Consider the following 16,475-nt stretch of genomic DNA (forward strand, 5'->3'; position numbering starts at 1 on the left):
TCTGGACAAAAACGGCCACGCCGTCAGAACTTACATTTTCTAGATGCAAAATCTAATTCGTAGCAGGTTCAATTCAAATAAATCAAAATCTCATGCGACAAACACCTTTGTGGCTTCCTGATGAATAATTCATGAACAACGCAAAACGACAAATGTTATTATAGCTCCTTCTACTTCCACATAAAGTCACGTTATGGTAATCATTTCTTTCAATAAATGTTAGTATAATCAAAATCAATAAATGAAAGAAAACTGAGCAAATAGATCTAACATTTCTTTTTTTAATATTTACAATAGACATGGGTAAAAATTCTGTAAACAGCATTTACCGAATAGCATTGACTTTAAAAGAGGAATGTGCTCACACGTAGCTCAACATCATAATTAGCTGCATGCTGAGGTCAATAAATATGTGTACATCTTACAACATAATAAAAGACACAAACTCAAATATTTATAAATATAATCTGATACAAAAGATACAAAATAACAGAATATCAGAAATATTGAGGATTTGCACATTTAGAGAATTAGCATATACATGTTTACACCTGAAATGTTACAATAATCTAAGAAATATGCTGAAAGACCAGTTTTCTGGATTGTGCCTTTAGTTACTGTAGGTGACTTTGACATTATGGTGATAATGGGGCAGTAAGTTGACGGATCAGCCCAAACCTAATACTTGCATGAGCAAACTATTACAGATTATGCCAAATGAAGGGCTCAAATGACTCTAGAGTATCTGAAATAATATAAAGTTGTTGCTTTACGTCATTATGGTCTCCATATAACGGTTTCTGTGCAAGTAAATTCATACAAAGCAAGCTTATTTCTTGTGGTGTAGAGGCATCAGCGCTCAACACCTTGTTCTCCAAGTTGTTCTCAAGACCTGCGAGGCTCAAGTCCATGAGAGAGCTTGGTAAGTGTCCTTTGGTTGTCAATCACACTAAGCTGGCGCACGTAGGTCCGCACGTCTGGGTGATTCTTACCGGCCAGAGAGGTATCTGGACCTGAACGAGTGGAGAATCATATCATTAAGCATCAGAATATTATCATGAACAAGTAAGACGCGCGAACGCGGGAAGCGAACGCAAAAAAAATAAAATAAATATGAAAAAAAAAGATTTAAAAAAAAATAACCAATAAAAATAAATTTAAAAAAAATACAAATACACAAAAAAAAAACTTTGAATGTTTTTGAACAATTCAACAAAGTGTTTGAAGTGCCTGTTTCACCCACTTCCGGGGGGCGGAGCCACAATCCGAGCCCGAAGTATTTGTTCGTAGACCCCCACTTAGGGGGGGTAGAAAAAGTTTCGGAGCGATTCGGGCACTTTTCATTTAACATGGGGTTTCAATGGGGAGTTTTTAGGAGCCTTCTCCGGGGCGTGGCTTCCGGGGGAAGGGGCGGGCTTAAACGCAACCTTGACAGGTGTGTTCAGTTTTCAAAGACCTTTCATTTGATGTATGGTACGTCTAAATTGGACATTTACTTATGTCAGAGGAGCTGCAGGCAGGCAGTGCACACAGACACACACGCACACACACACACACTCACAAGCCGAGCACGGTTTCATAGTAAGCTCCACTTGCGCGGCGCGCCTCCTTCCGCTGCGTTCGCAATTAAACCTGGTGATTTTTACTTCATCGTACAACAGTGTGGTGCACCGAAAATAGATAATATACAAGCTCAAAACAGGTCACGGTGCATTGTGACTGTGAATATGGGCCATTTTTGGTGTGCGGCACCGTTGTAAGACGAAGCATAAATTACACGTTGAACCTGAAACTCTGAAGCAGATAAGGACATACAAGTCTTTATTTGACAGATGATCTGGCATCAGTGTAGCATTTACTACCTTTCAAACTTTATTTAGACAGGCCAGTGAAGATTGACAGGAGAGTGACGGTTAAGAGACAACACGTGACGCAACACAGCTCCCAGGTCAGAATTGAACCGGGGGCGTTGCAGTTATGTGGTTGAACTTACCAGGGCACCCCAACCTTTTTCATACCAATTAATTTTGTTAATGTAAGGAGGTTCACGTAGCAGAGTGTTCACTTACTGAATGGCTGGCTCCTGCAGTATCTCACGATCTTTACTGTGTTAGCAATCATACGCTGCAAAACAAACAGCTACAATCAGCAAAGGGGAAACAAATCTGTAGGTTGCTTTAAAAGGACTAATAACAATGTTAATTCATTGCCTTACCATTTTCTCAAAATTGACCAGATTGTCTACAAACGTCTTGTTGCCCTCATGAGTGAATGTCATGTCTTGAAAAATAAATGACAGGAGTTTGCATGTTAGATCAAGTAAGAGCAAAAAGAACTTCACCGCAATATTGGATTGTGTGTGTGTGTGTGTGTGTGTGTGTGTGTGTGTGTGTGTGTGTGTGTGTGTGTGTGTGTGTGTGTGTGTGTGTGTGTGTGTGTGTGTGTGTGTGTGTGTGTGTGTGTGTGTGTGTGTGGATTAAGTACAACTGAAACAATTAAAATAAACCATGGGTCTCCTACTCCTCTACGGGTAGATGTGAACCTATAACTGAATCGAAAACATCATGACTCTTCTAACAGCAGAACAGCAGAGTATTCACACCAAAGAAAGGTCATGTCAGTGCTAGGTGAGCTGTGCAATCTCTGACCTTTGATCAAGAGCGGCATGAAGGGAATGATGGGTGGCTCCAGCTTGGCAACGGTCAGACGGTACGCCCGGTGGTTCCTGGATGGGTCCTGTGGAAACAGTCGCACTGTTCTGAGATGTCCCATTTCTGTGTTAAGTGGACACATCACAGCGGTGGCCGAGGCTAACAGTGCCCTGATTCATAGATTACCACAATGACAGGTTGACACAGCATGAATGCTGAGATTCAACTCAATAACTGCCTGGACGGAAACCAAAAGCACACTGTAGATACATGCAGATGAGCTCACGTGAAGGGAGAGAGTCAAGAAGGGGCTACAAAATTACTCTGCCTCAACTTACCATCAAGTTTTCAAATTCCCCATAAAACCTCTTGAATTTGCTTGGAAGTTTCTGTCAACATAGATGATAGGGGAGGTTAACAGACAGTTTAAGTGTCTATAATCTTGAGCAGGTGCAGATGATAGACAGACACTCACCTCCCATGTCTGACTCAGTCTGCTCACTGCTGGATTACTCATTCCCATGATGATGGCAAAGAAGGAGTTCAGATTCCTGTACTCCTTACAGCTATGAAAGAAATGATGAGGCAAATATCGTTTGGAATATGACTATGAATATGATTGGTATTATTAAGGCATTGGTATTATTAAGACATTTCCCATATTTACGGTAAACTCTGATCAATATTATTGTCACACATGAGCAATGCCATTTGAAATACTTATATATAATATAATTATTGCATAGCTCTTAATTAGGTCAAAGTCTAGAACATGGCAAATGTAGTCATTCCTCCTATTGCAGTTAAACACATTTGATAAACATTTCTGCCCGATACCATGTTATGTTATGTTATGTTATGTTATGTTATGTTATGTTATGTTATGTTATGTTATGTTATGTTATGTACGGAGCCCCTAAAGGGCCATGGTGCAGATTTTATTTTAATCTCGTTCTAACGACATATATGTCGTTCTAACATCTTATTAACTTGAGCGCTCGAGATCCTAAGCCGTTCCCACATCATAATAAAGTGTGGGAACGAGATCCTTATGTCGTGCGCTCGAGATCCTTATCTCGTTCTAACGTCTTATTAACTTGAGCGCTCGAGATCCTAAGACGTTCCCACATCATAATAAAGTGTGGGAACGAGATCCTTATGTCGTGCGCTCAAGATCCTTATCTCGTTCTAACGTCTTATTAACTTGAGCGCTCGAGATCCTAAGATGTTCCCTCAAGATCCTTATACTCACCTTTACGCACGGTGGATTTACTTGGATTATGCGATATAATAGCCTGTGCGACAGTGTGCGTCCATCCTATTCTTTATTATGGTGAACGAATTGATGCTATTATTATAATACTAATAATTATTATTATCGTTTTGTCCTTGTTGGTGTACAAGTTGGTTCTGGTTGCAATGGATACAGTAGCTGTCGGGCCGGGCACACAACGGCGCAGAATGGCAACATCAGGCTCGCTCTCTCTCTCTCTCTCTCTCTCTCTCTCTCTCTCTCTCTCTCTCTCTCTGCTAATTCTCAACGAAAATCTGTGATTCTAATTTTCCTATGATCACCAGAAGTGAGAGTGTCAATTCCTTGATCAATGGAGCTACAGTGCTACAGGATGATATTTTAATATAGTACAAGAATAACTATCTGTGAAATATAACCCATTTATTTCACAAAATAATGTGTTGGCAAATTACCAATATTTGTATAAAGTTATACTGGTCTCAATTATGTCACTTTCAGCCCTGGTCTTGAATCACATTAGATTCACAGATTAGAGATTTTATGTATTTTCCCCACAAGTTATTTTCATTCAAATAAAATGTGATTGAACTTGCACTAATAATGACTTTAGTTGATATTTCACTATTTAAAATATAATATGTCTTAATTATTAATAAGTATAGCTTGCAGATTGGCTATTTTCACAATTTTAAATTGTTTTAAAATAATAATAAAAAAAGAACATACAAGGTTTCCATCCGACAGCGACAATATATAGCCTATATATGGTTCTGTATCAGTATATGAGTCAGTTTTAGCAGATTTCATTCTAATTGGCTAATATGACTGCCTATGAATTTCATGGCCTGGGTAGGTAAACCTGGCCTGGCGGAGATATGCCATATGCACAGCAGAACAACAGATGAAAGCAATGAACTTAAACGAGGACTGGCCTGCAGCAAAAACGTCTCAAACTATGTCAAACTGTCACTTTCTAGTTGCTGAAATAAACTTTCCATTTAGATCATTGTTGACAAACGAACAGAACATGATGTTGTTTGCAAAATGATTATTTCTTGTCCATTTGTTTGTGAGGTGCAGAGATCACAGCTTCTCTCTACTTTTGTGTGATATTGATAGCATACAACTTTGAATTTGTTTGCAGTTAATTCCTATTGCTTACTGGACATTAAGAATTTGGGGATTTCGCTGTATTTTGTCAAATGTATCGCTGTTGATCAAGACAAAATAAGCGACAGGTTTTTGCGATTAGATGTGCAGTGCACACTGCACTGCCAGCCACTGACAACCAATTTAATACCTTTACTAGTTACCCAACACTGCTTTTGCAAATATATATATATTTCTAATTGGTCCAAAATATTGTCTATTCATGAAACCACCTGCTGACCAGCTGTCAGCATTGGGCAAAAACATGTTTATAGGTGGGAATATGTGACCATTCCTCTCTATTACAAAACTAGACTAATTGGACCCAGAAGTGTTGTTTTTCTATTTACTTTTAATATTGAAATGTAATCTATAGGCCTATTGTATGAAAATACAATATATATATATATGTATGAAAAATTTGTTGCTAAGAGTTGAGTGGCACAATGTCATAAATGAGTGTCCTATAGTCTTACTCAGCAGCCGCACCGAGGCCCCGCCGTAGCGTCGGATATTACCCGATGTTTGCTTTCTAAGCTTGATCTAGCCTTTGATTGCCTTTCAATAAAACCATATTTGATAGACATAGGTATCACCTACATGTTACTGATTATAGGGAATGTTATATTATTGTAATCCGTTGTTTATTTCCTGAGCAATGGAATTGTGTTGCGGTGAAAACTCTTTCTGAGACGCTTGGACACTATACCGATGTTGGCTCCATAAGCTGTAGCCTTTGATTTCCTTTGAATAAAACCATATTTGATCAAGGAATTGACACTCTCACTTCTGGTGATCATAGGAAAATTAGTTGAGAATTAGCAGAGAGAGAGAGAGAGAGAGAGAGAGAGAGAGAGAGAGAGAGAGCGAGCCTGATGTTGCCATTCTGCGCCATTGTGTGCCCCGCCCGACAGCTACTGTATCCATTGCAACCAGAACCAACTTGTACACCAACAAGGACAAAACGATAATAATAATTATTAGTATTATAATAATAGCATCAATTCGTTCACCATAATAAAGAATAGGATGGACGCACACTGTCGCACAGGCTATTATATCGCATAATCCAAGTAAATCCACCGTGCGTAAAGGTGAGTATAAGGATCTTGAGGGAACACCTTAGGATCTCGAGCGCTCAAGTTAATAAGACGTTAGAACGAGATAAGGATCTTGAGCGCACGACATAAGGATCTCGTTCCCACACTTTATTATGATGTGGGAACGCCTTAGGATCTCTTGCGCTCAAGTTAATAAGACGTTAGAACGAGATAAGGATCTCGAGCGCACGACATAAGGATCTCGTTCCCACACTTTATTATGATGTGGGAACGGCTTAGGATCTCGAGCGCTCAAGTTAATAAGATGTTAGAACGACATATATGTCGTTAGAACGAGATAAAAAAAAAATCTGCACCATGGCCCTTTAGGGGCTCCGTAGTTATGTTATGTTATGTTATGTTATGTTATGTTATGTTATGTTATGTTATGTTATGTTATGTTATGTTATGTTATGTTATGTTATGTTATGTTATGTTAGCTGAAAAAAGGGCGACTCACTGGGCAGCGATCTTGATAAACTTCTTGAGAAGCTGCACTCGTTTGCTGAGATGCGAGCACAGACAAATCTCAGTGATCACCCACAACTGGATCTCATTGAACCTCCGCAGGAACAGATCCAGGTTGGCTGTCGTCCTCTTGAAGTTCTGCCTCCCGAAAGTGTGATAGATGAGTTCATGCTGTTGGAACATCACATGCGCACCAAAAGGGCTCAGTTGTCATTCTGCACCGTGCAACATCCGATGAGTTTAAGCAAAAGATACTCAAGCTATATGCTTGAAGTAAATAGTCATAAATCATAATGAATTTATTTTAATCTTGGAATGATGATGAATCTTCTGTCATACCTCATGTACACAGTCGAAGAGCTCCCAGTCATAAAGGGTAATATGGTATGCCACATCCTTAGAGCTCATCAACTCAAATGTAGTTAATGCTCCCATAGAAGGACCTTCCTGCTCAGGTAAAGGCGTCTGCAACACAGAAAACACCATTCAGTATTTACTACTAGCCTCACCTTGTAGAATATGTGTAGTGTAGAATCTATACAACTATTGTCATTCAGTAAAGAATAGCACAGCACAGGTCAAGAGGGAAATTGCATATCCATTTGACTGAAATATTTTGGTCCTAGCTCATGCCAAAACAAAGCAAATCAATACAAGAAAAATAAAAAACAGTTCTGCAGAAAGATTGCAAAGTTTATATTAAAATTGTTTGCAAAAGTATGGACAATATCAATATAATAAGCTGTATGTATATACTGAATGTTACATGGTAGATTACATGACAAATTGGGGGAAGATTAAGCAGTCTTGCCAACAGATGCTAGAGATGTACAACCTGAGGCAGGCCCTCAGTGAATTACTGGAGTTGAATCTGTTTGAATGCCCGCCTATACAGAGTGAGAATGTGTTGAGTAATGTGTTTTTTTCAGAGGCATTAACGCACCAGTGAATCTAGTTGATCCCTGGGGCAGACAAACAGACGTCCATTTATGCTGAGTGTGGAGAACACTGAAATATCATTGGGTTTCAGGATGACTTTATCTAAAAGAAACAAAACAAAACATTTTAAAATGGTGTGGATAAGACTTTCTAAAAATACATGGTATACATGGTACTGTATATATGGCTCTTTAGAGTACTTTGAATGTTCTTGAACTTATGATGCTATACATTTGCAGAGCTTATGTACCACCTAGGTCTGCAGTAAATGGGATTGTTTTCTTTTGCCAACTCTGAGTGCTAAACAGGGAAAACTAGATTTTTTATTTGGACTTGCATAGCTCAACACAAATGGTGGTATGATTACCACCTCGAAACGACACAGTGTAGCTTCAGTTCAGAAATGATTCACTTGCCTAGTATTGTAGGTCAAACATAGGCTAATAATTAGTGCTTCTTGGCAGAGACAGTGGAATATCCATACAACAAGTACCAGCCAATGGCAGCCACATGCCTGTGTAGAATGTTATGAGTTGGAGCCAAGAAAGAAATACTGAGTTGAGGTTTTCCCTTGAGCTGCTTGTCCATGGCCCACTGCCCAGATGGTAAGCCTAAGTTATACTTAGTTTGCGCTTGGGTGTCGCACACTGAAAATGGCAGTTCTACAAGCTCACAACGCGTCGTGCTGCGATGCGTTGTGAGCTTGTAGAATAGTTTTTGGTGTGCAACACCCGAGCGCAACTAAGTATAAATCGGGCTTTAGCACCTAGCAGCCATTCAGAGCAGTTCAAAAGCAACTCGTTTCTCATTAATTACATGACTGATTAATGAGCTTAACACGATCCGGGGTGCTCTGCAAATAGAGGAATCCCTGGATGGATGACTTGTGCAAGACAAGCGTCTTCCATCATTTGATTAACACGTGGCTGCCGGCGTTCTCACCTCCAGCCGAACTGAGGCTGACCAGGAGGAGGTCCTCCGCTGACCCAAGTTTATCGGCCACGGCGCTGATGACCTCGCTGACCGAGGTGGACACGGCGACCCGGATCGTGGTGTAGGTGTGGTCAGGGCAGTAAACTTTGAACAGGACTGTAAGCAGATATGCGCAGCACATACAGGGTAATAAACAAAGGGGAATGAGATGGTGATAGGGCAAAATGAGAAGGAGAATTCTTAACAAGTCCCAACCCATCCCTTCACAGATGACAACCAGTTGTCAAAACACTGAGGAGTATACCACCGAGGGAGCATTAATCCATTGCCGTGTTAAAAAGATTTCTATTTCATTATCCTGCCATTTATAAAGCAGACAAATGGTTATTTGATGTGTAAACAGGATTTTCTTACAGCATAACACATGTGTGTGTGTGTGTGTGTGTGTGTGTGTGTGTGTGTGTGTGTGTGTGTGTGTGTGTGTGTGTGTGTGTGTGTGTGTGTGTGTGTGTGTGTGTGTGTGTGTGTGTGTGTGTGTGTGTGTGTGTAGATAGTATATGTATGTATGCTTGTTTTATGTTGTGTTTACACATGTACATGTATTTTTCTTCTTCGCTTTTGATGTATTGCTTTGCTTTTAACTCGTGCAGCACTTTGGTCGACTATGTTTTTTATTTATTTTATGTGCTCTATAAATAAAGCTTGATTGATTGATTGATTGAAGTTAAATGTAAGATTTCATACAGAATACCATGCTAGTGATGCTACTGTCCTGTGCCAATAGGTGCCAAATATGCTGACAATAACATACATTAACACCATAGCTTGGTAACAAATATTGTCATGGATCCACCTTTTACCCTGGGACTGACACCAGCTGCTGTAGCCATGTCTTGTACTTACTTTCATCTTTACTCTTGATGGGCTGGCGTTTCTGGAGCTTCTCGTCTCCCATACTGAACTGCCGCAGTAGGATTTTGTGCTGCAGAAGGATAGAACAAGTACATGTATGTCCAACATCCTATAAATGAATTATTATCCTTTGATAGGAATTATATTGTACTGTGATACACTACTACGTGCGAAACAAAATAAAATGAAATTAAATGAAAGAAATATAACAAAAACGTTAGTATCTTAACTTTATAGTTGAAAACATTTGAGTTGTATTTAATACCTTTTTCTGTGATGATCTGGCATCTTCAGTGCTGAAACGGAAGAAATAATAACTGAGCAACTACTGGGAGGAACAGTATTTTGAGCCTCTATTTAGGAAAACAATCGTATTCTAGGAAAATAAATGCCAAGGTATTGCTAGGAATTTTAAGGTCCCTGAAAAATATGCTTCGTAGGTCACACAGTTAGACAACATCACAAAATCCTCATAGCATATTCCTATAAATACAGATTTTTGGGGGGGTGTACTATTGAGCTTGGTTGTGTTAATTTACATTTCTTGTCATACGACGATGTCGCCAGAAATGGATGCTACACACTGTGAGTTTCAAGATATGTTATTTTTGACCAGTCATACAATTGGGCATTTCTGTATCACAACCCTACACAACCAACACATGCTTACTTTAGCTTCACAATTCTCTCCAACTCTGGTAGTTGATCCCTGAGTGGTGGAATCACCTTGGCATCATCAGACACAGCCACTAGAAACTCCTGCAAAATACAGCACACTCTCAAAGGCAGGAAAAAGCCCTAGAGTGCCATTGTGTGCGACCACTGCAACAGGAATGCAGTACGTCACACATGGTTGCAGACAGTGTTGACAAAATGCAACTTCATCGTCGCCTTTCTGACTAAATAAGGCTATTGTGATAAAAAAAAACACTGTGCAGGTATTCATCGTAGCCTTCGTTAACCAATATGCCACTGGTAATTTATAGATAGATAACCTCAGCCAACGACGAATGCCCGGGTGATAATCTACTGTATATAATTTAACAATATAGTTTGCCATACGACAAATATTATTTTTTTTAAATAAAAAACAACACAATTTCTGAACATTTGCGCAAAATAGGAATGCCAGGATTAATGTGGTTAACAGGAGGTGTGAAGAAGGCCAGGTGCAGGACAAACAGCAGTATCATCAGAAGGAATAAAGTCTGCACACTGGTAATCCTGCAAAAGCTCCGCTGTATTTTTATTGGTGTCAACGCTTCGATCACTCAGTGATCTTCATCAGGGCTTAAACAAAACAGGAGTTGTCACATACATTTCCATGTGAATAAGTGAGACTGACCTCTAGGAAGGTAACCGAGGTGTCTTCCTCCTGAAGGTGATCTCCATGGACAGAGACCCACTGCAGTACCAGGCGGATCACCCTGCGCTTGTTGTTGAGGGTGTAGTCCAGCTTCTCCTGCTCAGAGCCCTGCAGCGCCTGGGCCTGGTAGGTGCACTGCAGTTAAAGACCAGAACCAAAACATTGCAGTCGCACAGACAAGATTAACACACATGATTGAAACTAGGATTTTTTGGGGGATCCACGTTGAAACGGTGTGTCTCTCGGACTTGACTCCAATGTAGATCTTGGACTTCATGTGACCAGCCTATGACATCTGATGTCATTTGTCTATGACGCATCTATGACGAATTTGGGTAAGGTGTCAGTGCGAACACAGTTCCATTGACTTCCATTATCAATTCAATATTAAAAAAAGATAAAACATGATTGTGGCAAGATTAGCTCTGTTCACACAGACACACTGTGAAGTATTAAAGGATATTGGGCCATGAGCACTGGGCAAAGTTGACTGTTGGAGATGAACACACAGTGCATGAGCACAAAGTCATCCAGGACTGGATCTGTGAAGGACAGAGGGGGAGAGAGAGAGAGAGAGAGAGAGAGAGAGAGAGAGAGAGAGAGAGAGAGAGAGAGAGAGAGAGAGAGAAAGAGACAGACAGACAGACAGACAGACAGACAGACGGACAGAAAGCGAGAGATAGAGAGTGAGAGACAGAGAGAAACAGAGTCATGTCAGGCACCTGTGATGCCAGAGCACATCAAAGTCTTGTCAGACCTGCAGGCTAAAACTGTGGCCTTTCAGAGCTCGCTCCACACGGCCCCAGCTCCTCTGTCACCTCTGTTGGAAAATGAAAACCATAAGTGTTCACACAGCCGTTGCTAATTACATCAGCCCTGTGATGCAGGGCTAATTATAGATGTGAACAAACAGGTCAGAGCAGAGAATACGATGCCCTACAGCACACACATGAGGAGACGACCAGCGCACAGGGAGAGAAAGTGGAGGCGGTGGTTTCACTGCTTTATGAAATCCTTAATGGCCGTGACATTGATAGTTCACATTAGATACTACTGAGCTGTTGTATTGAATGTTGCATTATGTGCAGTACCTGACTCTGTGAATTGAGAGTCCAATCGCATCATTTCAAGGAAATGCTCCAGGATCTTCTCCGGTGTCCCCGACATCACAGTGTATCTGGAGAGACACAGAACAAAAGGTCATCCTCTGCTAATCAAGAAACAATGGCTCTAAGACTTACTGCTTAATGACACAACTATGGCCCTCAACTCTTCTAGGTCTGTGGTCTCATTGTTCCATTTACTACTTGGACTACAGATTTATACTTCGTCTAACGATGATGTCCTTCACAGAAATTAGCCAATCTACAAGCTCACAATGCGTTGCAATGCAACATGTTGCAAGCTTGTATATCGGCTATTTTCGTCATGGGACACAGTCGTACAACAGAGTATATATCAGCCATTACAATCACAGAGGTCTTAGCTTTTTAACACTTTCAGAGTTAAATGGAAAAAGGCAGACACAGCTGATCTTGGACAGAGGATCAACACACACAAGAAAGGAGGATAAACACAGGCCAGGCAATGTTTGTTTTCATTTCTTAACAGTGTTAGACCTGGAAGCTAATGTTGTGTCTCCACAACTACAAGGGGACAAGACGAGGTTGACACGCTTTGCCACCGTTATATGCGTGAGGAGGAGTTGATTACAGGGCGACTCACGCGGAGTGATTGTGACCTGCCAGGCCTGCCTTTTCCCCAGGAGTCAGGGCATCATTACCAATATGTCACCACAGTGATGCCTCCATTGAAATCACTGCAGTCATTGGCTCTGTCTCAAATGGAAAGGCAGCATTCGAAGGCACTGGCAGACAGACATCAAGGACTGTCCAATTCAGAAGATATCAGGCAGCATTTTATGCTATCTTCTGAAATGAAGGTGCCTTAATTTGGCTGATTTTTGGCATTAGAGTGGCCTCCTCAGGGTAGGATAATCCATAATTAAGGGCAAACAACATGTCACTTACATTTGTCCAATGTGATGTGATTTATTTAAATATGGAAACTACATGAATGGACTCTGACTTTACTAAAGTGACATAATTTGTTGTAGCTACCAATTCCTTTCATGAAAACAGGTTTTAATCTTACAATGATAACTGCTAGTGACAAGCTACCTGCCATGGAAATGTCGTGTGACTCAATGATATTGATTTCCAGGTACCTCCACACATAAACCTTTGCTTTCGAAGGCCTGCAACTAATCAGGCTAAGAGGCAGCAGGCAGCTGCCTTCTGCTTGAGACACAGTCATATGTTTCCTCTCTCTGGCTCACTACAGTATGTGTTTGAACTGCTTGTTGGCCAATGCCCGTGGGCCAGCTCTGCAGCAGCTAGCATCTGCTCAGGATACAGGGAACCACCTGCTACTTTTGCCTGCTTCATGCTGTGCTACAGTAAGATGGAGCTTTAAACATGCTCAGACCTATCCGGTGGGTTTAACCACATGAACCCTAGCGTATTCTATTGTTCTAAGTCTGTTCTCTGCAAATCGAGACCCTAGAATTATACGGTTCAGACCAAAAAGTACTTCATGTTATGTGTGAGAAGTTTATTGTTATGTTCATCATTATATGTTTTGCTTTGTGGGGTGATCAAGCCATGTTTTGTTTTGTTGTGATGTGTATTATGTGGTATAATGTTTGTTTAGTTATTATTCTCTTTCTATCTGCACATTTGTCCGTGTGTTGTCTTTGTTTGTTTGTTTTGAAAAAAACTTGATTCAGGGTATATCCTCCTTGCTGGAGTAAGATTGTACAATTTAATTATTTTTATATATTTTTACTTTTGATATTGACTCTGCATATTCTTGTCTATTTCTCTGAATCTTGAAATAAACAAAACAGTGAAGAAAAAATTAGTTTTACACAAAATACTGTATAAAAGCATGAAACAATACAATACAGAATTGAAGTGGCTGTGACTCTGAACTCAGATAGAACAGTGTAATTTCAAGCTGTATAAAACTTATTTGAACATTTACTTGTAATGGGATGAGGTGGTTCCACGGATGGAGCTGCGAGTGCTGCTGGAACTCTTCTCCAGGACCAGAACATCCTGCTCATGCTCCTTAAGACGCACTGTGTTGGCCTCCACATCCTTGAGACACACACCCACACACACACACACACACACACACACACACACACACACACACACACACACACACACACACACACACACACACACACACACACACACACACACACACACACACTTAATTAATTAATTAATTAATTAATTAATTGTGTAATTAATTCTATGACAGAAAAATAAGTGACTGTTCAAGATCTGATCTTGAACTCAAAATAACCATAATCACTTTGTTTTGGCATTTCCCCCCATTTTCCCTAATTTAGTAATTGACAATCCCCAATGCGGCCTTCTGTCGCTGCCAACCTCTGCTGTCGACATGGGGAGGGTGCAGACAACCATGTGCCTCCTAACATACACATGGAGTCACCAGCTGCTTCTTTTCACCTGACAGCGAGGCGTTTAACCGGGTGAGTCGAGTGTAACGTGCAGAGCTTCACGCCATCTCTCCCAGATTCCGTCCCCACTGAACAGGGCCAACCAGCAGGGGTCATTAGTTCAGTGACAAGGACATGATCTCTCGCCAGCTTCCTAGCCACAAACACTGCCAATTGTGTTTGTTTGTAGTGCCCGGCCAAACGAGAGTCACAATTGAACCCAGGTCTCTGTGGGAATATTTTAACTTTGCAAAGATGCTTATCTTTTGCAACATAGTGACAACTTGTTTGTAATTTTCTTCAGGTCTCACCTACCTGGTCTTGACTCTGTTTTTGTTATGGGTATGTCTCTGCAGTTTCATTGTCAACAGGCAGTAGAACAAAATATAACGTTTACCTTTCTTTATGATCATCTTACATCATCGCTACAATAATTTGCTCTCTGCTCTCTTTCTAAAAAATATCCGTGAGTGTTTCACATGCAGTGGCAGTAACCTCAGCTCGCTGGTTACTCAGCAGGAAGGATTAGTTGGCTTGTCCAGTGGACCAGCAGAGTTTGGAGATCAGCATTCTGAGGGCCCACAGACAGGCCAGTCTGATCCAACAGGAGGTTCACACACAGTGAGGAGACCTGCATGAGCATCATACACCCGGGCTTCTTGCTTATCTGCTTCTGAACACAGATAACTATCATCCGCCTCCAAGTTCAAACAATCAGTACCTTGCTGACTAAATAAGGCTATTGTGATAAAACGGACAGTAAAATCCTCAGTTTTTCTTTTATTTTTGTATCTATTTGTTACTCATGTACAAATGTACCCAAATGCTAATGGATGTTACTGTGCATGCAGACGGTGCATTGGCCAGAGGACAGATTTATATAGTCGTTTGAAGGTATGTCTGTTAAGTCTATCTTTAAGTTACACAAGTGACCTTGTATGTATTATTATTAGTGAGGTGAGTAAATAGGTGCTGAACTTGTGTATTATATTACACAGTAATTGTACAACATATAACTGTAATGCTGAGCCTCAACCAACAGAGGGCAATAGAGACAATTGTATTGCCAATATTGCATTTAATACTGAGCACAATGAGAGACTCACCCTCAAGATCCTGTTGAAGTCCTCCTTGTCCACTCTCAGAAAGTGACAATTATCTTCTCGCAAGACAATGGAAGCAGCACGGGGTGCATCGTTGACAAGAGCTAGCTTCCCGAAGTCATCTCCTTCGTGTAATGTGCAAACAACCCCCTGCATGGATTAGAGACAACATTACATATTCTGGGGTAACAAATAGTAATATGTTAGATTCATTGGATTAACACCTACTTTTCCATAGATGACAACATTGACTGAGCCCTTGAGGATAATGTACCATGATGTGCCTTCCTCCCCTTGGTTGAACACTGGAAAGAAAAAGAGAGAATTAACCACTCCATATACTTTGTCATTCGACAAATAGGGAAAATAGCAGATCTTGGAGCTCGGTTTGTAAGATTGTAGATCTTCTATTTAATAGATCTGCTTAATGAAATTGTTTTAAATTAATTAATTTCTTATATTTCACCCATAATAACATGCCCAAAATAGGGACCCCAGGGTTAATGTGTTTCATTAACCCTGGGGTCACACAAACACCCTAAAATAATCACACAAACACCCTCAAAAAATAATCTCAGATTAATGACAGGTTACATCAATGATTACAGATATAGCATTTGGTATCTTGCCTAATCTGGGATCTGTGGGATTCATTTAGCCACTGAATAAAAGTTTTTATAAGGCCATTGCCTATGCTACCATATCCATGTCACCAGGATTTTGTGACAAGGTCCCTTTTATTATCATAGGGTTACTTACACACTGTTCCTGCTTTGGCATGAGACTCAAATATCAGCACTCCAGCCAATTCTCTCTTTACCTGTAAATACAAAGTATACAGGAATATTAATTTGTATTCTCACTTTACTTTTTATTTATTTTACTTAACTTAACCACCATAAAAGATTATAACCAGCCAAATCAATAATCAATATACCGTACTACTTTAGTTTAACGCCTCAAATTCTTCAGTTGCATCCCTGTGCAGAACAGTAGCTAAACTAAGCTAAAATTATTTTATTTGAAGAACATTAACCTAATCATGATTTTCTCCGCCAGGAGATCAT

At 40.3% G+C, this 16,475-nt stretch overlaps 1 protein-coding gene across 3 annotated transcripts in view; it reads right to left on the reverse strand.

Moving 5' to 3' along the window:
* Positions 1-310: 310 nt before the first annotated feature.
* rapgef4a (Rap guanine nucleotide exchange factor 4a) overlaps positions 311-16,475 on the reverse strand; it is a 44,934-nt gene continuing 28,769 nt past the window's right edge. For 2 of the 3 annotated variants that reach the window (XM_080456908.1, XM_080456907.1), the window contains exons 9-28: positions 16,168-16,228; positions 15,637-15,713; positions 15,412-15,558; positions 13,819-13,934; positions 11,865-11,950; positions 11,237-11,315; positions 10,753-10,903; positions 10,078-10,166; positions 9,673-9,703; positions 9,399-9,477; positions 8,505-8,651; positions 7,567-7,664; positions 6,963-7,088; positions 6,616-6,794; positions 3,127-3,217; positions 2,990-3,040; positions 2,649-2,736; positions 2,216-2,280; positions 2,070-2,124; positions 312-1,013 (exon numbers count right to left, since the gene is read on the reverse strand). In XM_080456908.1, coding sequence (XP_080313034.1) covers positions 886-1,013; positions 2,070-2,124; positions 2,216-2,280; positions 2,649-2,736; positions 2,990-3,040; positions 3,127-3,217; positions 6,616-6,794; positions 6,963-7,088; positions 7,567-7,664; positions 8,505-8,651; positions 9,399-9,477; positions 9,673-9,703; positions 10,078-10,166; positions 10,753-10,903; positions 11,237-11,315; positions 11,865-11,950; positions 13,819-13,934; positions 15,412-15,558; positions 15,637-15,713; positions 16,168-16,228 — 1,944 coding nt within the window. In that variant the 3' untranslated portion in view covers positions 312-885. Of the gene's footprint in view, positions 1,014-2,069; positions 2,125-2,215; positions 2,281-2,648; positions 2,737-2,989; positions 3,041-3,126; positions 3,218-6,615; positions 6,795-6,962; positions 7,089-7,566; positions 7,665-8,504; positions 8,652-9,398; positions 9,478-9,672; positions 9,704-10,077; positions 10,167-10,752; positions 10,904-11,236; positions 11,316-11,864; positions 11,951-13,818; positions 13,935-15,411; positions 15,559-15,636; positions 15,714-16,167; positions 16,229-16,475 lie in introns of all 3 variants that reach the window. The other variant, XM_080456909.1, reaches the window with a different exon arrangement.

This window comes from Gymnoscopelus braueri (genome assembly GCF_963280865.1).
Source record: "Gymnoscopelus braueri genome assembly, chromosome: 18".
Taxonomy (NCBI): domain Eukaryota; kingdom Metazoa; phylum Chordata; class Actinopteri; order Myctophiformes; family Myctophidae; genus Gymnoscopelus; species Gymnoscopelus braueri.